Here is a 22,072-nt window from a genome sequence, read left to right as displayed (position 1 = left end):
ATTTATCTCTCTTGACGGAGCACGGACAAATTTTCCAACGCCGATTTTAGCGATGTTCCACCCGGTAGGCATTTGCCGGACGTCAGAGAATTAGGAGAAACCGTCTGGCACTTCGAAAGAAATGTATTGTTGGGGGCCGTGAAATCTTTCAGTAGATTCTATCGTTAGACCATTGACACTAAGGACTCCATAGCGAAAAACTGGAAGACTTGCAGAAGGATTGTGGGTTTCAGTAACTATACATATGTATGTTCACAGAACGGATTTTATAAGATGATGCGTGTATAGACTGTAATAAGGAAACAAAATATATGGAACGTTTTCTATATGAATGTCCCGCTTATGCATGCATCAGGTAAATGAAAATAACTCTAGTAAACAGTTACGGCCTTGGAAAAAAGTGCTTCAAAATGCTCCAATGTCTAGGTTCAAATTATACTTTTACGCAGGCATTTATTTTACTATTACTACCTTTACTTAGAACAATATAACAATTTTGCAAGCACTATATTGATCAACCTACTTATCTTCAACTTTTTTTTACAGGTTCCCCACCACTCAACGGCTTTGGAACAGTTCGCGTTGTTGTACAAGATGTAAATGACCATAGTCCTGAGTTTTCTCGGCAGTCATACTTTACCTCAATCCAAGAAAATCTACCGGCTAACACCAAAGTAATTCAACCAGTTGCTACTGACAAAGACATTGGTCTCAATGCCAAGATTCGATACAGTCTCCTTGGTGAAAAGGTGGACCGATTTCACATCAATCAAGACACAGGCGAAGTGACTACAGCAATAAGTTTAGACCGCGAAGATACAGCCATCTATTACCTTACATTGATGGCACAAGACAGTTCGACAACAGAACCAAAGGCCACTACTGTGAACCTCACCATCATAATCGAGGATGAGAATGACAACTCACCAACATTTGAGAGCCCCAGTTTCAATATTTACGTCCCGGACAGAATTCAACCTGATCAATTTGTCTTCGGGGCAAAAGCAGTTGACTATGATGCGGGGGAGAATAGTAAAATTATTTACTCAATTAGCGGCAGAGACGTCGAAAAGTTTATAATAAACGAGGAAACCGGCGTTATAAAAACTAAAGCCGAACTAAGCTCCAACGGAGGGACTTCAGACAAGGTATATAGCATAGTAATGCATGCTTCCGATCAAGGAAAAGAACCACGATCAACAAGCGCCGACCTCACAGTTCTCCTCAAACCAGCCCATTCCTTCCCTACCTTTGCCTTCACGAGCGACACCAGCTTCACTCTTCCAGAAGATGTAACCGAAGGCAAGGTAATCACAAAAATGCTTGCTCATTCTCCAAAGAAAGGAGCAGCTGCAAACATAAGATACTCAATCGCAGGAGGCAACATAAAGGATGCCATGAAAATTGATGCAGGTTCGGGAGTTATTTCTGTAGGGAGAGGCGGGCTTGACTATGAGACCGCACACCAGTACGAAATTTGGGTTGAAGCATCTGATTCGGATCGACCAAGTCTACGAAGTGTCATGCAGCTAACAATAAACGTTACCGATTCCAATGACAATGCGCCGATTATGGATAAGTTGATATACAATACTGAAATCATGGAGGAGGAAACTCCTCCACAATTCGTTGCTAAAGTTCATGCAACCGATCTTGATTCTGGTGTCAACAGTGAAATATCTTATCGGCTTCAGAACGATTTCGAAGGCACATTTGAGATAGATTCCGATACTGGTGAAATATTTACTATGATGAGGTTGGATCGCGAAGAGATTGCAAAATACGAACTAACAGTGGAAGCCGTAGATCAAGGCATGCCTCAGTTGACGGGAAGCGCCAGTGTAATAATACAAATTCTGGACAAAAACGACAATCCACCACGGTTCACCCGACTCTTCAGTGTAAATGTTACTGAAAATGCTGAAATTGGAAGCTTCGTTATAAAGGTAACTTCTTCCGACCTCGACATTGGAGAGAATGCCAACGGGACATACAGCTTCACTGAAAATCCAGGCAAGAAGTTTGCTATTGATCCGATAACTGGTAATGTCACCGTGGTCGCCCACTTAGATCGAGAACAACAAGATGAATATCTCTTGAAGGTAACCGCTGTAGATGGTGCGTGGAGGGCTGAAACCCCTCTCACCATTACGATACAGGATCAGAATGACAATGCTCCCGAATTTGAGCACAGCTATTACAGCTTTAATTTCCCGGAACTGCAAAGAGCAGTGTCGTTCGTCGGGCAGGTGATTGCTACCGATCGCGACAAGCAAGGGCCCAATTCAGTCATCTCGTATTCTCTCCAGCAACCCTCTGACTTATTTACAATCGACCCTGCAACTGGAGAGTTGTTCAGCAAGAGGACGTTGCGATACAAGCACTCTCAAATGGAATCTTCTCCCGAAAACATGTATGCACTGACTGTGTTAGCTACAGATAACGGCAAGCCTCCAATGTATTCAGAATGTTTAATCAACATCAATGTTGTCGATGCGAATAACAATAAGCCGAAGTTCGAAGAGAAGGAGTACTTATCGCCCGTCCCAGAAGATGCTAAAGTTGGTCAGAGGATTGTACAAGTAGTCGCTCATGACGATCTCGACTTTGGTGTAAATGCTGAAATTGATTACGCTATCGTAGGAGGAAATGGAACTGGTATTTTCTCGATGAATAAGATAGACGGATGGATAGCAGTTGCTAAGGAAATCACGGTTTCCCCGAATAGTGCTTTTGTGTTGATTGTTCGCGCCGTGGACCGTGGCGTTCCTCCACAACAAGATGAAGTGCAAGTCACAATAATTGTTACCGGAGAAAATTACAACTCTCCTGCCTTCAAAGCGCTTAGCTATCAGGTCATTGTTCCTGAAAACGAACCAGTAGGATCCACCATCCTTACTGTCTGCGCCAACGATCCAGATGATGGTCCAAATGGAATGGTGCGATATGCGATATCAGGCGGGAATGAACGGAAAGAATTTTCAGTTCACCCGGTAACAGGGGCCGTTATAATATCAGAACCATTAGATTATGACCTGATTCAAAAGTATCACCTAAACATCACGGCTACAGACCTGGGATTCAAGCCGAAACACAATGTAGCGATGTTAACAGTCACTCTCACCGACATCAATGACAATGCTCCCACGTTCAATCAATCAGTGTACGATGCCTATATCGCAGAAAATCAACCTCCGAATACGATTGTATTCAAATTATTGGCAACTGACAAGGATTCACCAAAGAACGCCATAATAAGGTACTCGATTACTGGAGGATCTGGCAAGGAATTTTTCAGAGTTGATCCAAAGACTGGTGTGATTATATCAACAACGAGTTTCGATTATGAAGAGCGCAAGGAGTACTTCCTCAACATCTTGGCAGTCAATCCAGATTCACCTATGTCTGGGACAACCAAAGTAATTGTACACATCACTGGTGTCAACGAATTTTATCCTAGATTTGTTCAACCCGTCTTCCATTTCGATGTATCCGAGTCTGCAGAAGTAGGAACAAGCGTCGGAACAATCCAAGCGACTGACAAAGACGCAGGTGATGACGGGAAGGTTTATTATCTGCTAGTGGGATCGAGTAATGACAAAGGATTCGCTATTAACCCGGAAACTGGTACCATGCGAGTATCTAGAAGTCTAGATAGGGAGACTCAAAGCAGAGTAGTATTGACAGTCATGGCTAAAAACTTCGGCGGAATCCGAGGAAACGATACTGATGAGGCTCAAGTCATAATTTCGATTCAGGACGGCAATGATCCTCCAGAGTTTCTGCAAACATCCTATGAAACAAGTGTTTCTGAAGGAGCTCCGGTCAGTACTAGAATTATAACAGTTAAAGCTGTCGACAAAGATGTTCGCCCACAGAACAATCAGTTCGCCTATTCTATTATCGGTGGTAATACTGATCAAGCATTCAAGGTAGATCCTCAAGCTGGTCATATTGAAACTGCCCGTAAACTTGACCGAGAGAAGATCCCAGTTTATAATCTGATAATCGGAGCTATAGACACCGGAACACCACCTCAGACTGGAACTGCTGCTGTGAAGATCACTTTGACTGATATTAATGATAATGGACCAGTTTTCGAGCCAAGTGACGTCATTGGCAATGTCTATGAAAATGAGCCTCCTGGAACGTCTATTATGACTTTGTCTGCAAGTGATCCTGATCTGCCACCAAACGGAGCACCGTTTACGTATTACTTGATTGGAGGAAAGCATAAGTCGCTAGTGTCTATCGAGAAGCACACAGGTTTGATGAAAACAACAAGAAGTCTCGACCGCGAAGCAACACCAAAATTAGATTTGTTAATTGAAGTGGAAGACAATGGAAAGCCGAAAATGAGATCCCAGCACACCGTGACAGTGAATGTTTTGGATCAAAACGATAGTCCCTCAACTCCTAGGGTAGCTCATGTTCTTGTCCACGTCTTCAATAATAAAATACACCAGGGTAAGGTGGCAGATGTTCATCCAAATGATCCTGATACAACTGGGGATTACAAATGCAAGATTGTATCGAATTCCAACTCCAGTCCCGCTGGAGCGCTGATCATTTCTAATGGATGTAACCTTCATACTACAACACAGACAACAATGCAAGGGTATTCGTATTCAATATCAGGTAACGATGGCAAACATAAGGACGTGATTTCTACGATCAGCGTTGAATTCTTGCCATTCGATAATACCACGGTCGCTAACTCTATAACGATTCACGTGAACAACATGACTGCTGAGCACTTCTTAGTGAACTACTACAGAAGCTTTGTCGACCTTTTGAAGGCGCACTTGGAGTATGGAGATGAACTCAACTTATATAGCCTCCGGAACGTTAATGGTTCAGGTTTTGAAATATCCATTGCTTTGAGGAATTCAATGGGATATCGGTCACAAATGTACATTATTGAACGCTTACGTAAGAAGCACGAAGCCATGACAAAGCTCCTACAAATTTCTTCGCCAAATGACTTCATGGTGGGCTACACTCCGTGTAGCGTGAATACATGCGACAATGGTGGTGTTTGCACTGAAGACTTTACCGTCCATGAAAGAATGAGTATTATCGACAGCCAATCGCTTATATTTACTTCACCTCTTGTCTCTCACGATTTCATCTGCAAATGTACGGATGGATACACTGGAAGACAGTGCGAGAAGCGGCAGGATCCTTGCTCTCCCAATCCATGTCAGGCTAGCGGCCAATGTCGTCGACAAGGATACGACTTCCAATGTTCTTGTCCCGCCCACAGGGAGGGTAAATATTGTCAGCTGGAACGAGGTGACGTCTGCTCTAGCAACCCATGTCGCAACGGAGGATCCTGTCGGGAAAGTCCCGATGGTTCATCATTCTTCTGTCTTTGCCGACCTGGATACCGAGGCAATCAATGCGAGAGTGTTGCTGATTCTTGCAGGCCTAACCCATGCTTGCATGGAGGATTGTGTGTCAGCCTCAAACCTGGCTATAAATGCAGCTGCATTGATGGCCGCTATGGACGACATTGTGAAAAGGCAACATATGGCTTCACGGAACTATCGTACATGTCATTTCCTTCTTTGGATCCTGGAACCAATGATATATCCGTCATCTTCGCTACTACGAAACCTGACGCACTCCTTGTTTATAATTACGGTGTACAAAGTGGAGGCCGATCTGATTTTGTAGCAATTGAGGTAGTCAAAGGTAAAGCTGTTTTCTCATTCGGAGGAGCAAGGACTGCCATTACTGCTGTGATGGTAGGCGGAAGAAATCTGGCTGATGGGAGCTGGCATAAAGTAACGGCAACGAGAAATGGAAAGGTGATGTCGTTGAGTGTGGCTAAATGCACGGAAAATGGAGACGTTTGTGAAGATTGTAGACCAGGTGATTCGAGCTGCTATTCGGATGATGTAGGACCGACTGGGTAAGTTACTTTGTTTTTTTAATTATAGTAGATTTATATTTTTGTGCCAACATTTAGCATTGCAATGAGTTTAAAGAGTACAATGGAAAAGGCTTAGAGTCGTATATGGGATACGAGCTATTCTCGAGGAATATATCAAAGGTCCAAAATATTTGCTATTGATGAGCAAAGATTTGAGTTTAAACTTAAACTTTTAAATGCCGACCAGTTTAGGTTCAAGAAGGGAAAGATGGGAAGTCAGAACTTGCACCAAATGAAGGCATAATTAGCCCCTAGCAGAAAGCTCCTGGAGATGTCGGCATTCAGCCATTGTGCAGTACTTGGACTTGGGACCCAGCAGGAGCAAAAGAGTTTTTGGGGGGAGGGTGGGGGGGGGGGGGGGTAGGGTAGGTGAATGCATTTACACACACAGTGTTGGTCTCCCGGTTCGGTACGTCGTCGGACTATCTCCCCAAACACCTCCCCATCATCAGGGAGCTAGCCTGGAACCGTTTGTCACATTACTTCGGGCAAGTTCCCGAACTCTCCCGCCTTGCGGAGAGGAGAGAGAGGAGGAAGAGAATTGCCAGCTCAAGGAACCCCCTGCCATCCGGCTCCTTCACCGGTCGAGCTCTATCTTCTTAGCAACGAGAAGGGCCTGAACGTAATGGCAACACGGCTCCTGTCAGCACTCCTCAGCATCTCTTCGACAATGTTGTCTGGAGAGAGGTCCTCTGTGTTTAAATACAGCTGCTGACGAACCCCATCGCGCCTTCCACAAAAAAAAAAAGTGTGGCGGGCGTCGTCCACAACTCCATTGCAAAACACACAATCCGGAGATCGCGCCTTTCTAATCTAAATAAATAGTCAGTCTCACCATGCTTCCGATTCAGCCACGCACCTAAGTCGCCGATGAGCCGCTCAGTTCATCTAACTCTAGTTTCAATTTGCCACGAGAGCTGCCACTCGTCTAGAGTGTGTTGCCATTCTTCGCGAGAAACCACCTCCCTTGGGTCATCTCCCTTGCGCTTGTATATGGCTTGACGCTCCCATCAAGAAGGGATCACTCCCGCGATCACCGTCATGGCCGGTTCAGACACAGTGCGGTACGCAGACGCCACCCACGACGCTCCCCGTCTCTGTACTTGCGCGAGACGTTTACGATATACCTCCTTGTTAAGAGCGTCAGTTCATACCTCTGCGCCGTAGAGCAGGACAGACTGCGTTGAACTGGCCTGCTAGACGTAGGACCCCCAATGTTTGCCATTAGCCTATTTAACGCCGAAACTCTAGGTGCAGCCTTGTTCGCTGCTGCTTTGATTTGCTCAGAAAAGGTAATGTTTGAGTCAAGAGGCATTTTACCGCTGATTTTGACTTGATTATCGTCTCGTCGAACGATATGGGACGCAGGGTCGGAATTCTCTTTTTAGTCAGGATGACTACTTCGGTTTCTTTCAATGCAAGGTTGAAACCATTAGTACTCATCCATCCGCTTACTCGTCGCACCAATATGCCGAGTCTGCTTTGCGCCTGTTCGACAGTGCATCCAGCAACAAGCGCTGCGACATCATCTGCATAGCCGACCAGGCGCGACTCTTGTGGCATGTCGAGTTTTAGTAGACTGTCATAGGTAGCGTTCCAGAGGCCCGGCCCTAGGATGGATCTCTGTACTACCTCCGACGTGACCTCCATCCTCCTTAGACCCTCTAGTGTTTCCTAGAGCAGGGAGTGGTTTCTCAGACAGTCCCTCAATATCCGTAAGAGATAGTTCGGCACATTGAAAGTATTGCCTAGTGTGCCTAGAATGTCTTTCCATCTTACGGAATTAAAGGCGTTTCTGACGTCAAATGTTACGAGGAGCACCACTCGTCGAGTTCGTCGGCTATGTGCCTCTGCTCGTCGAACAACGTCCACGACTTGCATGACAGCATCAATTGTGGATCTCCCTGATCTAAAACCAAACTGCCGGGGAGATAAATCCCCAGCAGCGCGTATCGCTTCAGCGAGTCTACTTCTGATGAGCTTTTCGAGCACTGTTCCAACTCTTTTATAGTGAAAAGTGGACAGTCCTCTGCGCTCTCCGCGCCGACGTCATCATCCCATACGGGGTGCGCAGGGAAGAGTGACCTTACAATGCGGTCCATGGGAACAGGGTTTCCGCAGAGCCCCGATTTTTCGATTTACCAGTTTGTAGCCGAGTCCCCACGGATCCACATTCACCTCATCGACCAGAACTTGCCATCAGCGAGCTTTGCTCTTGTTTATTGCGCTGCGGAGTCTCCTTTTGGCTGATTTGTACTCCGTCATTATGGTATATGCCTCCTCCCGGTCGCCTAGACGTTGTTTTAAACAGTGGAGCCTGTGACACTCCTTCCGGAGCTCTGCGACTTCCATTGTCCATCAATTCATGGAAGGTTTGCCGCGCCTCGATGCCTTCCTGGGCGTGGAGGCTTGGCAGACCGTCGTTATCAGATTCATAACTGAAATTACGATAGTGTCAGCTGCGGCGCCATCGCCACCAGGAATAACCTCCAGCACGACCCCACCTGTTCCCAAAGTTTCGACAAACTTCCCGGTGTTCGCTTTCGCGACGTTCCATGCACAGAAAGATCGCCGGGGTGGCGCACACGCAGAGTTTGTGTCCACCATTTCGAAAGCAATGGTCACTTGCCGAGAAGTCTTCCAGAACTCGCCACCCGTCCACAAGCGACACCAGTGATTCCGACACTAAAGTTACGTCTGGAATGCTTCCCTCGCAGCCCGGGTGCCGGAACGTGGGGTGGATCCGGTGTTTAGAACTACCAGTCCTGTTCTCACCGCCATTTCCAGAATTCGTTTCCCTCTGGAATCTGTGTGTGAGGCATGCCCCATTCAAGTGCCCTAGGATTGAAGTCATCCCCGACCAGGATCCGCCCATCCATGCTTAAGATAGCGTTCTCCAAAGAATCTAGCCTCCGACGATAGTCCGGCGTCATCTCATTCGGCGTAAGATAGACACTAAAAAACTTTATACCTGAATCATCGAATCCAGGCAAAGCCGTCCCCTCGGCCTTGAGCAAGGACCCTAAGGAGAACGCCGTCCCGAAACCACATGGCAGCGGTACCTGATATGTCAGTGTGGCATGAAATTGGGCCCTTGTTTTGGTACTGCTCACTGATGAGTACTAAATCAGCTTTGGTCTCCACAGCCAACTGCGCTAGCAACTCGTGAGCGGTTGCACTCCAGTGCATATTGATTTGTGTCCTAGCTCTTTCCAGTTCTGCTCTGAAAACTGGACACCGTCCCGATCCCGCAGTGTGCACAACGCTCTCATCAGTCGCCCCACGGTCCCTGCATAGGACGCAGCTTTCGTTTTCATTGCAGGTGTTCGCTTTATGATCTGCCTGACCGCATTTACGGCATGTTGCCATTCTGTCAGGTCCCCGACATTTTGCAAATGTGCGCCAATAATCCAAACATCTGTAACATTTGGTTGGGGCGACCCGGATTCATATCCTACATACTACACAACCAATTCTTATTTTCTCGCTGTTTAGAAGCTTCCTCGCGGATTGCTCGGCAACTTCCACCACAACGAGCTTTTGGCCTCGGGAGTTCGCAGAGGTGATACCAATCCGGACATTGGTTACCTCCGGACATTCGCATTTGATGGCCTCTTCTACCTCGTTATTTTCTGTGAGACAGTCAAGGTCTCGGATTTCCAAAAAAATCTGGATTCCCGGCTGGAAACCAAAGCTTTTCCTCCCAGAAACCCCCTTCTTCACAGAACGTGACTTTATTTATAGTCTTCGGGCCTAGTTCGACTAAGACTCCACCACCCTTTTACGAATGGAAGACACTTCTGCTCGGGTTTAATCTTGTAACGACTTTCACTTCGTCGGCTAATATAAACAAAGCTGGCGGTCTAGTCCTCCTTCGTCTCCCCACCTTTTCTTTTGGTGCTCCGGCCTTTGTGTCCGCCTTAGTTTTAGGCAGAGGTTTTTCTGATAGCGCAAGGTGTTTTTGTCTTTGTTCCTCTTCGCCTTCTTCTTTTGAGCCCTGGAGAGTACCTGAGCAAAAGAGTAAGTGCTCTGGACGAAACCGCAAGTCCAATTTTCCCATCTTGGTTGCTTACCCAGGACTCAGGGGTCCCTCGGCCCCGACCGAGAAAGTATGTTGCTTCCCAACTGGACCGGTCCGCCATCAAGTGAGTGGTGCACTTAGGACTCCTTGAATTCTTCAACAAAATTTAAAATATTAATCGCTTTAAATGCAATGCAATCCATGTGGTCCGCCTCTGATTCTATTTGACCTTCAGGAGAATATCTGCATAAATTATATCCATTCCTCTTGAAATGATAGTGAATTCGGGGCGTATTTTCTCATCATTCCTTGCCTCCAAATCTCTTGATTTCCCGAGTGAGACCTTCTTCATTCTATATATCCTAAAATTTTAAAGGGAGTCTTGTCTCAGGAAAGCATACTACTAGGTTCCCCTAACAATTTTTTATTAATGACGTGTCCGAAGCCCAATAAAAGTACAACACATGATTGTAATTGAAATATTCCATATGGACTGCATTACTAACTATCTGTGTCTATCTCCGTGAATCTACAAAAACGGCAGGTGCTAGATACGTGAAATTCAGAATTGTAGCATTTCCTGCCGTATTTTGAAAGGCAATATATAAAGAAACCGACATCGAGAAGCATCACAATAAAAATGAGAGAGCACCAGATAATTTGTGAAGCTGCCTCATTGATGTTGACGACTAATGAGCCGGGAATGTTGGAGAGAGACTACCATGGAAGACAAGAATCTATGGGAACTTTTGGATGGCCCATTATAATTGCATTTCGTTTTGTAATCAACTTTTTTGTTCAATTCCATAGTGTGTCATAAACTGCCTCAAATTAAGTTTTAGGGCTTTAGGGTACGTGCATATTACGGTTGAATATACTCAGAACCGGTAGAGTTACTTTTGAAGCTTATGCACTGTATTGTTGTCAATTCGAAACCTTTTTAAAATGAGCTCAGACATATACAAGGCATAAGTTCCGGCATGAACTCCATCATTGTATCTCTCGTCATCCATAGTCTTCTAAGTCCTTAGAAAAAGCCCACAAACCGCCTCAAAAGGTTGCACTTCCTATTGTACAATGTGCTAATGACCTGATCCTCAATCATCATTAATTCTGATTTCCTTTACACAATAACACCATTCGCATTGAGTTCAGTCGAGCTACACATCCAATTCCATATGGCACTGCATCCATGACCGATGACGTGATTTAAGTCGACTTTAATTATTTGTAATTAACGTTGGTTAACTAGAAATCTCAGGTCTTGCAACCATAAGAGATCTTCCGCCGCGGAAGCATCACACTCTTGTTTTCTGAATTACAGCGATGTACCTATCTGTTTTCCAGTGAAGACATTCTAACACGTTTCCAATAAAATTGGCTTGTGTGGTTGCAGATAGATCTACATTTGCTAGATACGTACCTACCATGTTTCTAATTTAACTCCTTCGTGTGGTTGATGGAGGTGTGCAACATTGTTGCCCATGAAATCCAGTCGATAAGTATCTTTAGATCCGCACGTATTGAGGCGATATAGTAGAAACAATTACAAGCATTTTGCAATAGATTGTAATAATTGGATGAACTTATGATTCTCTAATAGATATGATGTAAAGTATACCGTTGCAGAGCGGGCGTACTCTACTCTACTACTCGGCAATATTAATTTAATTAGGATTCCAAGTGGGCGGTAAGTTTCTTTGCAAAACAAAGCGGACTCTCATCATACTTCTCTGTACTTCCGAAACTTAAAAACTAAGCACAGTTTTGAAAAAGGAGGATAGATTGCACTAAAGTGTTCCTATCTTAAGACAAAGGTGTGTGAAAATTCGACACTTGACACTTTTCCTGCTAGTTGCAACAGATTACTAGAACACATGTAACTATGAAGCTCATTTGAAAGTTAGTACAAAGCTGTTTTAAAGAAGCATGACACTATAATCGCTCAATCTTTCATGAAACATAATCCAGGTAGGTTTGCAGATTTCAACACTACCTGATCAGCCCTCCAGACGGCTATGTAGACCGCACTTTTTTGTAAACTTTCGAAACTCGATAATTCGATAAAGGCTTCAAGTGATTACAAAAGTCTAGTTAAAGTTAGGGTTGCTCCCTCTCTAACAGTTCGGGTCATTGGTGTTGATGAATATACAACAACCAACTACTTTGTATAAAGCCCTTTCATTTGATACCACACATGACCATATTCTGTGAAAAAAATGTCTTGCCTGCCTCCGTAAGTGTGGGGATGCCTTTTTAAACCACACGTAAAATGATGCCACTATTACTTAATTTCATGTCAATAACTTTAGCCGTTTCCTGTCCGACAGACAGGCAGACACACCGACAGCTTGACACAGTCTGAATTGGAAGAAATACTTGACAGTCTTATTCTCGAGGGAATGTAGTCTAAAGGGGGTGGCTATTGATTACTAGTGACTGCAACGCTTGGGTCCTTAAGTGGGGTAGCAAGGAAGCAAATGGAAGAAGGCGCCGTCTATTATATGCTTTTGAATATAGTTCTGACCAACGACGGTGACGTAAACACCTTTTGGAAGGAAGAACTTCCACAATTCTAGACAGAGTACCCCCACAGCCCTCATCAGGTAAACTTCATTGGACTATAGAGGGAGCCACAGAGGGAAAAAGTTAGCATGCTCGAAACCGAGGAAGATTTTCAGGTTGGTCATCAAAAGCGTTGGATAAGCAAACATTGAAAGAGGTGTGGGTAGATCAATTTTATAAAGCAGACGCCATGTGATAGAATGGATCACCAATATATATGGCGCCTCCATCCGTACGAGATGCACATTTCTCAATAGAAAACCCAACTACTGCTGAAATGGTGAACTGGCCAGTATTCGATCACCTCGCCAATGAGCCAGACGAACGGCTCAGAGGAGGTAGGCATGATCGATCATCATCATCATCATCAACGGCGCAACAACCGGTATCCGGTCTAGGCCTGCTTTAATAAGGAACTCCAGACATCCCGGTTTTGCGCCGAGGTCCTCCAATTCAAAACTGCCTGGCGTCCTGACCTACGCCATCGCTCCATCTCAGGCAGGGTCTGCCTCGTCTTCTTTTTCTACCATAGATATTGCCCTTAGAAATTTTCCGGGCTGGGTCATCCTCATCCATACGAATTAAGTGACCCCCCACCGTAACCTATTGAGCTGGATTTTATCCACAATCTGACGGTCATGATATCGCTCATAGATTGCGTCGTTATGTAGGCTACGTAATCATCCATCTTCATGTACGGGACCAAAAATTCTTCTAAGAAACCAAGTCACCGAGGAATACATGAGGACTGGCAAGATCATAGTCTTGTACACTAAGAGCTTTGACCCTATGGTGAGACATTTCGAGCGGAACAGTTTTTGTAAGCTGAAATAGGCTCTGTTGGCTAGCAACAACCGTGCGCGGATTTCATCGTCGTAGCTGTTATCGGTTGTAATTTTCGACTCTAGATAGGGGAAATTATCAACGGTCTCAAACTTGTATTCTCTTTATTCCTCCCGTTTGACTAGTGCGGTTTGATATTGTTGTTTGGTTGGTTTTCGGTGCTAACGTTACCACCATATACTTTGTCTTACCTTCATTGATGTGCAGCCCAAGACCTCGCGCCGATTACCGCCTGCTCGATCTGGATGAAGGCAGTTTGTAGGTCTCGGGTCGTTCTTCCCATGATGTCGAGTAGGCCAGTAGTTGGCTGGATTTAAAGAGGATCCACTTGTCGTAGACCGCTGTTGATGTCGAATGGTCTTGAGAGTGATCCTGCTGCTTTTATCTGCCCTCGCACATTGGTTAGGGTCAGCCAAGTCAGTCTTATCAATTTCGTCCGGATACCGAATTCGCCCATGGCGTGTAAAGTTTTACCCTAGCTATGCTATAATATCATAGGCGGCTTTAAAGTCGATGAATAGATGGTGCAACTGTTGTCCATATTCCAACAGTGTTTCCATCGCTTGCCGCAAAGAAAAAATCTGATCTGTGTCTGATTTGCCTGAAGCGAAGCCTCTTTGGTATGGGCCACTGATTTGCTGGGCGTATGGGGCTATCCGGCCTAGCAAGATAGCGGAGAATATTTTATAGATGGTAATCAGCAACGTGATACCTCTAAAATTTCTGCACTGTATGATTTCTCCCTTTTTATGTACTTCAGTATCACGGATCACTTTCTCGAGGGCCAGGTTAAAGAGGACGCATGATAGGGCATCCCTTTGTCGTAAACCGTTGTTGATGTGAAATGGTCTTGAGAATGATCCTGCTGTTTTTATCTGGCCTCCCACAGTCACTGTAACGAAGTCCGCGAAACCCTCAAGTCCTCACTGCAAGAAGGAATGTTTTACGGAATTCTGCTCGGAAGTGGACATAAACCACTAGGAGAGCACCTATAGAACGGGGGCCACTCATCTCCGCAGATCATGTGCTAAATCCTATTTTTAAAAATCACTGAGGGATTATTTTTCCACAAAGAGAAGGGAACTGACAGCTTCCAATGACCTCTGAATCTGACGACAATCCCGCCAATCACTAAGCTCCGGGTCTGGACAGAATATCGAATAGGGCCATTAATCTTACCACGAAATCTAGACCAGAACTGTTCGCTGAGTTGTTCAAAGCGGGGATGTCCGAGGGGATATTTCCTGCAGTATGGAAGCGGCAGAATTTGGCACTGCCGCCTAAAACTTTTAGCGAGTTATCCTCTTACAGACCTATATATCTTCTAGACATTGTATGGAAAATGCTAGAGTGAGTAATCTACCATAGATTACTTCCAGTTGTAGAGTGTGAAGGCCTCTCAGATCAGCACTAGATTCTCCATAAAGCCAGATCAACCATTGATACCAAAATTGATTACTGGCTTGGTCGAAGAGACAATTCACGTAGCAAATATTGCATGCATTTGGAATCTAACAGGGGAATCTCTGCCGAAGATTGATATTCCCACTTATTTCGCAGTTATTATCAACAGCTATTTACAAGAAAGTGGGGTCTAATATGTCAAAGATGACGCACCTCAGGAAGACGTTGTCTCCACGGGTATCCGCCAATGTTCTATACTAGGCCCACTGCTTTAGAACGTCATGTAAAACAATACAGTTAACCTTCCATGCCACTGTGGTGAATTACGCCGCCGATATAGCACTGATTGTAATCTCAAAACATTTCGAAGATGCCGAGTTATACGCATGCGAGGTAATTAATGCTGTTAAATGAGTTCTGGTCTAGACGGCCCCGGCATACTTCTCGGTTGCTTATAGCCAGCGCGGTGAGCTTGATCTTGCACTATCCGGCCCCAGTTTAGAGAAAGGCATTGGAGACCCCATTTAACGCTAATGTCTCAAATGATGCAGTGTTCGTAATAGCAGGAGTGATACCGATTTATACCCTGGAATACGATTGACGAACATATATAACCTCAAGTACATATTTCCTTTATCGAAGACGAAGACCGCCAGAAGGAAGAGATCTGCAAATAGATAGCAAAAGCGTTGGAAATGCCTGGTGAGCGAGAGAGTAGCGTCTTTTCGATTTGCCTCTCCACCCATAAGAAACACTACTAGTTGCTACCACGTTAAAAATAGCCAAGATTAAATATTGTTAATGCCCACGATGACCTTTTAATTTAGTGTCTAGTTTCTTTTCATGGTTTACCTTCTTCGAAACCTGGAGATGATTTGGCAACAGCTGACTTGGCCGATTAATATCCTTGATTGGTTAATAATAGTGGTGCAGCTTCTTCGGTTTTCCCACAAAATCGGCTCGCATTCTGGAAAGATGTTTCTATAGACGTCTATAGACTACTCTTTCCTGATCTAACCGTGTTACCTTTAACTGGTCCGACCTGGCATTTTAATGTTGTTTAAGGTGGTTGGTAATATCAATTTTTTCCGATAGAACCAACACCTTATTAAAATTCGTTTACTGCAGAGGTGACAGCAAGGGTGAGACCCCATCCTAGAGGTAAGGAAAGTGTGGACAAACCAAATCACTACAAAACTTCATAGAGAGTTATCGTATCCTTGAGGATCACAAGGCGTGAACTTCTTGAAAATAATGTACTGTAATGTTCCGTTGCAACCGCAAATATGAGCTCAGAACTATTGATGTGCTGAGATATGAATCTGAATAGGTCTACACTATTCGACAACTGACGCTAGTCTTAAATAAGAAGAAGTTTCACCTTGGCCATTCAAACTACATCCTGGATTTTCTGGTCTCAAAAACCATATACTTTTCAAGAGCCTGTATGTATACTGTAGGCTTTTAGTTGAATCTAAAATAGGCTACCGATTCATCTTTCAGAAAGTAGAAAAGTCCACAAAATTAGAAAAATTTTGTAATTATTGAAACCAAAAAGTTATTCTTATAATCTTATTTTAACATTGAAGCTGCGCTGCATCCCGTCCAATATGTGCACATTGTATTATTTCAAAGGCAACTGCTTATACTCATATGAAAAGTAGCAAACGTAGATTGACTACATCAATTAGAGAGCCACTTACAAAAACATCTCTAAAACGTTTTATTTTTTTTCATTTTAGGACACTGAACTTCAACAAGCAACCGCTTCTCGTTGGTGGGCTTTCATCTGCCGATCCTGTGCTAGAACGCCCAGGTCAAATCCACTCTGACGATCTAGTAGGCTGTGTTCATAGCGTTTCGATAAACGGTCGAGCCTTAAACCTAAGTAGTCCGCTCACATCAAGAGGTATCTTACCCACCTGCAACCGCAATACGAATGGAGGACCATGCTCGCAAGAACTTCCCGACGATCCAGCCCTGACGCTATGTGGACCATTCGATGAATGCATCGATCGTTGGCATACAGCTATGTGCCGTTGTGGTAGTGATTTACTATCTCCAGACTGTTTCAATTCACTGGACCCCATTTCATTGAGTGAAGGAGGATTCGTTGAATTCAAAATATCAGAGAAGCACAAGCGAATGCAGTTGTTGGACAATTTGTATGGAGGAAGCGCATTCTGGACATACGAAGTGACGAGACGAAGGCGATATACGATCCAACATGACAACATAACGAGCAACGCACAAACAGTTGAGCCACCGAAAGCATTGAGTATGCTTTTTAGAACAGTCCAATCAAACGGTTTGATCCTGTTTGCTGCCACCAACAAGCACTACACATCAATTGAACTCAAAAGCGGAAAACTAACCTATAGTTCCAGACAAAGTACTTCAGTCAATATGACTGTACAAAATTTTGATAATCTAGCGGATGGTAACTGGCATAACCTAACGCTTCGGCTAGAACACAGAGTCCTCCACGTCCTGATCGACGGTAAAAAGGCTGGAGAGGAACTTGATGCAGCAGGCGTTCACGACTTTCTCGATCCCTATTTGACTGTGCTATCCGTAGGTGGAATCAGAAGAGAGTACCTATTGCAAGAAGCCATGCCTCAAAGTTTCGAAGGATGTCTAGCTAATTTCACGATCAACAATGAAATTCAACCGTTCAATGGATCAGGAAGTGTATTCAGAGAAGTTCTTACTCGCGGCAAAGTCTACCAAGGATGCCATGGAGCTTTAGGAATTGGAGCTGCTCAAGTATCGGATCCTCTTAGTATAGGAATTACGCTTGTTATTGTGTTCTTCGTTATATTGTTAGTAGCAATTCTCGTTTCGTTTGTTGTATTCAGATTTAGAAAGCAGCAAAAAGAGAAAAGTGGTGGCCCTGGAAACACTCCTGGAATACATACTAAACAAAATGGAGGATCCACACTTCTGAATAGTGGAGGGCTAGTAGCATCCAACGCTGATTGTGTAATGTCTCGTGGACTTCATTCAAATGATTCAAACCAAGGATATCATAACGATAACGGCGATTTAATGAGAGGAATTGGGGGTCATCACTTGGTTGGCCCGGAACTAATATCGAAAAAATATAAAGAACGCGAAATTGGTAGCAATGAACATCAGCGACCACAACGGCCCGACATCATAGAACGAGAAGTGGTCAGTAAAAGTCCTCCACTTCGTGAAGAACATCATCCTCCGATTCCACCACCTAGTCAGTCACATCACCCCCATGACCATCCTTCCGGAGTAGATTTAGGATCTGAATTCCCTGAGCACTATGATTTGGAGAATGCAAGCTCTATAGCTCCTTCGGATATTGACATCGTCTATCATTACAAAGGCTATCGAGAAGGAGGTGGGGTCCGAAAATACAAAGCCACTCCACCACCTGTGGCATCGTATACTCATCACAAGCATCAAGCGTCCCCCGCGCAACAGCAACACAGACACTCTCCCCATCATGCTGGCCCGTATGCACCACGTGTTCCTCCACAAACTAGTCAACCTCCTCCTTCGAATACACCACGTCCTCATCAAAGCACGCCTTTAGCTCGATTATCACCGAGTTCAGAGCTTAGTTCGCAACAACCACGTATTCTAACGCTGCACGATATATCAGGGAAACCATTACAAAGTGCGCTTCTCGCAACCACATCAAGTTCCGGAGGTGTCGGAAAGGATGCGCTTCACAGCAATAGTGAGAGAAGTTTAAATAGTCCGGTTATGTCGCAGCTTTCTGGTCAAAGCTCCAGCGCAAGCCGGAAAAATCCCGGGGCCCCTCCCCAGACTCCAAATGTAAATTCAGTGGGGAGTGGACCGATGGGTCTAACAGCTGAAGAGATAGAAAGGTTGAACGCTCGACCACGCACATCGAGTTTAGTTTCAACATTAGATGCTGTTTCGAGCAGCAGTGAAGCGCCGAGAGTGCCTGGAGCTGGTCATCATTTAACTCATATGCACCATTCCCCAGATGTGGATGCGCACAGCTCAACTTCTACGGATGAAAGTGGAAATGATAGCTTCACTTGCTCAGAAATCGAGTATGATAACAATAGCATAAATGGTGATAAATACAATAAGAGTGGCGGAGAAGAGGACAGACGCGGTAACGAGAGTGGAACTAGTTCTAGTAAGCCACCCATACCGCCTCCCTCATACGATGGATTTGACTCATCCTTCCGGGGATCTTTAAGCACTCTAGTCGCAAGCGATGATGACCTCTCAACGCACATGGGTGGAATGTATCGCCAGGTCAATGGTGCATCTCCATCTACAACTACTCTAGGATGGGACTATCTACTCAACTGGGGTCCAAATTTTGAAAGTCTAATGGGCGTATTTAAGGATATCGCTGAGTTACCAGACTCAGTTGTTAGTGAACATGTATCGGCATCACTTCGATTGCCAGCCAGTGTACAAAAACCATCTGAAGAATATGTTTAGGAATTATTGAATTAGATAGAGTGTAAGGTCAAGATTGAAGATTAATCCATATAAATTTAAGCATAGGCAGTAGCGTAGAATTCAAGCTGTAAATAGACTTTATGTCTTTATAATGTGCAAACTACTGTCTTTATCCATAGCTTTTCTCCACTTTGCAATTAAAGATACAGATATACGAGTACTTAGATGCCACCTTGTATCAAGGTTTTATCCTACAGAATACATACACCTTATATTATCAGGACCATCTTTATCACGCGTAGATTTACGGTTAAACTAGGGCTTCGAACATGACGACGGTATCATATTATACATACAAGGTAGAAATTTCGGCGAGGGGATAACTTTGGGAAAAATAACCTGATGTGCGCTTAATTACTTTTGTGGCTCCAATATCAGTTGATATTTTGAACTCGATTCAAAACGAGCGTAGGCTGGATTATGGAGACTTCATTTTATTGTAATAATAAAAATTTACGTTTTGCTCCTCCATCAGTAGTCGAAAATTTAATAATTTCACTTTAATTTACGACCCACTCCTTTCTTACTCCCATGCAAGATGCCCTAATTATATTAATTCTAGAATTATTAAATGTAAATATCTAAACAAGTCTCAACAATATTAGAAGGAGCAATCCGGCCATCTTAATGGCGTTAGATGGATTGTTTCAATAATAAATACGAAAACTCAGTGCTGCATTGTTTGTACAAAATGTTAATTAAAGTATCTAATAAAAATGTAGAGGAAATCAACTAGGTAATACAACACACCCACATCTGAAATAAACATTGAGTGCTATATAAATTGTTAGTTCTTTAAGTTTATCTTCTTGCCATAAGAATTCCAATTTGTACGTAAATAAATGTATTTCTAATAGTAAATTAAAAGTGTCAAATAGATAAACGTAATAAAACACAATTAAGACTGTTCATGTATTTGAAATTTAGTAAGAAGAATTCTATAGATACTTTTTCTAATAACAAAGTGTATTATACTTTTGTGAGTAAGATAGCAACATAAAGTTAGGTTACTGAAACTAAATCAAAAACTGAGCTTCAAAAGATACGTCTCAAAAGAAATTATCGAATTAAATTTAACTACAAAATTGAAACTACATTTTGTACATAATTATTTTTTAAGTAGGAATCGAATAAGAAGAAAGAAAATATACCTCTTCATATCATTTTGATTACGTGCAGAAAATATTTTTTACTTGGCATATTTGGTATTTTTAACTTTTAATAACAAATTAAAATTTTTATAAATGTATACATAAATATTTCACTGTCAATTGTTTGTCAAAAACATCGAAATTGTAGACGAAACAAAACAACTTTCAAGAAAATAAATAAAAATGATTTAAAATTCAATATAAAAAAATGTTTCCTTGTTCGATCCCCGAAAAGTCATGTTAATTTTCAGAAGTAAGTATATTTGGGATAGGGGTTAAGAAAACGGAAATTTTAAAAAAGCACTGGCCTAACTATGTTAGAGTGTGGGGTTCTTACCTGATGAAACCATTCCACCTTTCTCAACTGCGCCGTGAAACCATCACACGGGGCAGAGTTAGCTCATTTGAGCTTGGTCTACTTTTTAAGGCTTTGTCTGGCCGTCTTTCTACATTTTTTGGCGTTGGAAGGTGGAGTGGTTGAAAACCTATCGCTGGCTCCTACCATATGGTCACACTTTTACTTACTAAAACCACCTCCTTCTCTTTCGTTTACACCGCGGGTCTGCCATTTCCATATTACTTCGCGGGGCTGAGTCAGTTACAAACTGCGGCTCGTGTCGTTATTTACTACTTTCTTCCAAAGCTCCTCCTTCCTCGCCAGATTGTGGATCGCCTTTAATCATTATTCCAACGGCCTCCAAGTTGTTTCAGAGTTTAGCCTGTGGTCCAGGATGTTCTCCGGTGTCAACCGCGTCCTACGTCAAATTCCGTCACCGCTCTGTAGTGTGGAGAACCTCGGGCAATTAAAAACAGTATGCTCCGCATGGTGGTCAAAGGGTAGTATAGGTCCCAGGGCGAAACGTGGATTGGTACCCACGATGGAGCATAAAACCTGGGAAATGCCTGCTGAACCAACACCAACAGCTCTACTACCAAACCCTATCTCCACCTCCACGTGGTAACCGCTGGGAGCTCTTTCTTGACGAAAAGCTGCAGACGGAGAAGGATGAAGGCGAGTCTCCCGCGCCTAAAAACGGGACAAATTGTACCAACTGGTCCTCCAGGTTGGGGGTTGGGTAGGGCTGACAACCCTACACGGAAAACAACCGTTACGAAGCCACAACAGGAGCCTCGGATAGGACGGATATTAAAACGACAGACCCGGCAACGACAAAGGAACAACGATTTGCGCATTTTCTCATGGAACGTGCGCTCTCTGTACAGAGATGAAGCTGATAAGCAGCTAGCCGATACCCTGTCCCAATATAGGGCTGATGTAAGAGCGTTGCAAGAGATGCGATGGACAGGGACCGGTTTCCTGGAGAAGAGCCACTACACCATATATTATAGCGGCCATCCAGTAAACCATGTGCTCGGAGTAGGTTTCTTAGTCAGCCAAAAAATGAAACCTGCTGTTATCGGCTTTGAAAGTATAAGCGAACGGCTATGCACTCTGCGCTTGCGAGGCAAGTTTAGAAATATAAGCCTCATAAACGTTCACGCCCCTACAGAGGAGACTGCAGAGTCGGAGAAGGATACCTTCTACGAGGCAGTAGAAAGAACCTTCGAAGCCTATCCCAGATATGATATCAAAATCATACTTGGGGATTTTAACAGCCAAGTAGGGAAGGAGCCCATATTCAGACGATACGTTGGCTCCCATAGCTT

General features: G+C 43.8%; 1 protein-coding gene across 1 annotated transcript in view; it reads left to right on the top strand.

The window, feature by feature from the left end:
* LOC119660545 (cadherin-related tumor suppressor) overlaps positions 1–20,568 on the top strand; it is a 128,073-nt gene extending 107,505 nt beyond the window's left edge. Inside the window, exons 6-7 of the mRNA XM_038069184.1 lie at positions 547–5,917; positions 16,514–20,568. Of these exons, the coding sequence (XP_037925112.1) occupies positions 547–5,917; positions 16,514–19,232 (8,090 nt within the window). The 3' untranslated portion in view covers positions 19,233–20,568. The remainder of the gene's footprint in view (positions 1–546; positions 5,918–16,513) is intronic.
* Positions 20,569–22,072: the final 1,504 nt, after the last annotated feature.

Source organism: Hermetia illucens, chromosome 1 (assembly GCF_905115235.1).
Source record: "Hermetia illucens chromosome 1, iHerIll2.2.curated.20191125, whole genome shotgun sequence".
Taxonomy (NCBI): domain Eukaryota; kingdom Metazoa; phylum Arthropoda; class Insecta; order Diptera; family Stratiomyidae; genus Hermetia; species Hermetia illucens.
The sequence above is the reverse complement of the archived record's forward strand: the minus strand, read 5'-3'. Positions and strand labels throughout refer to the sequence as shown.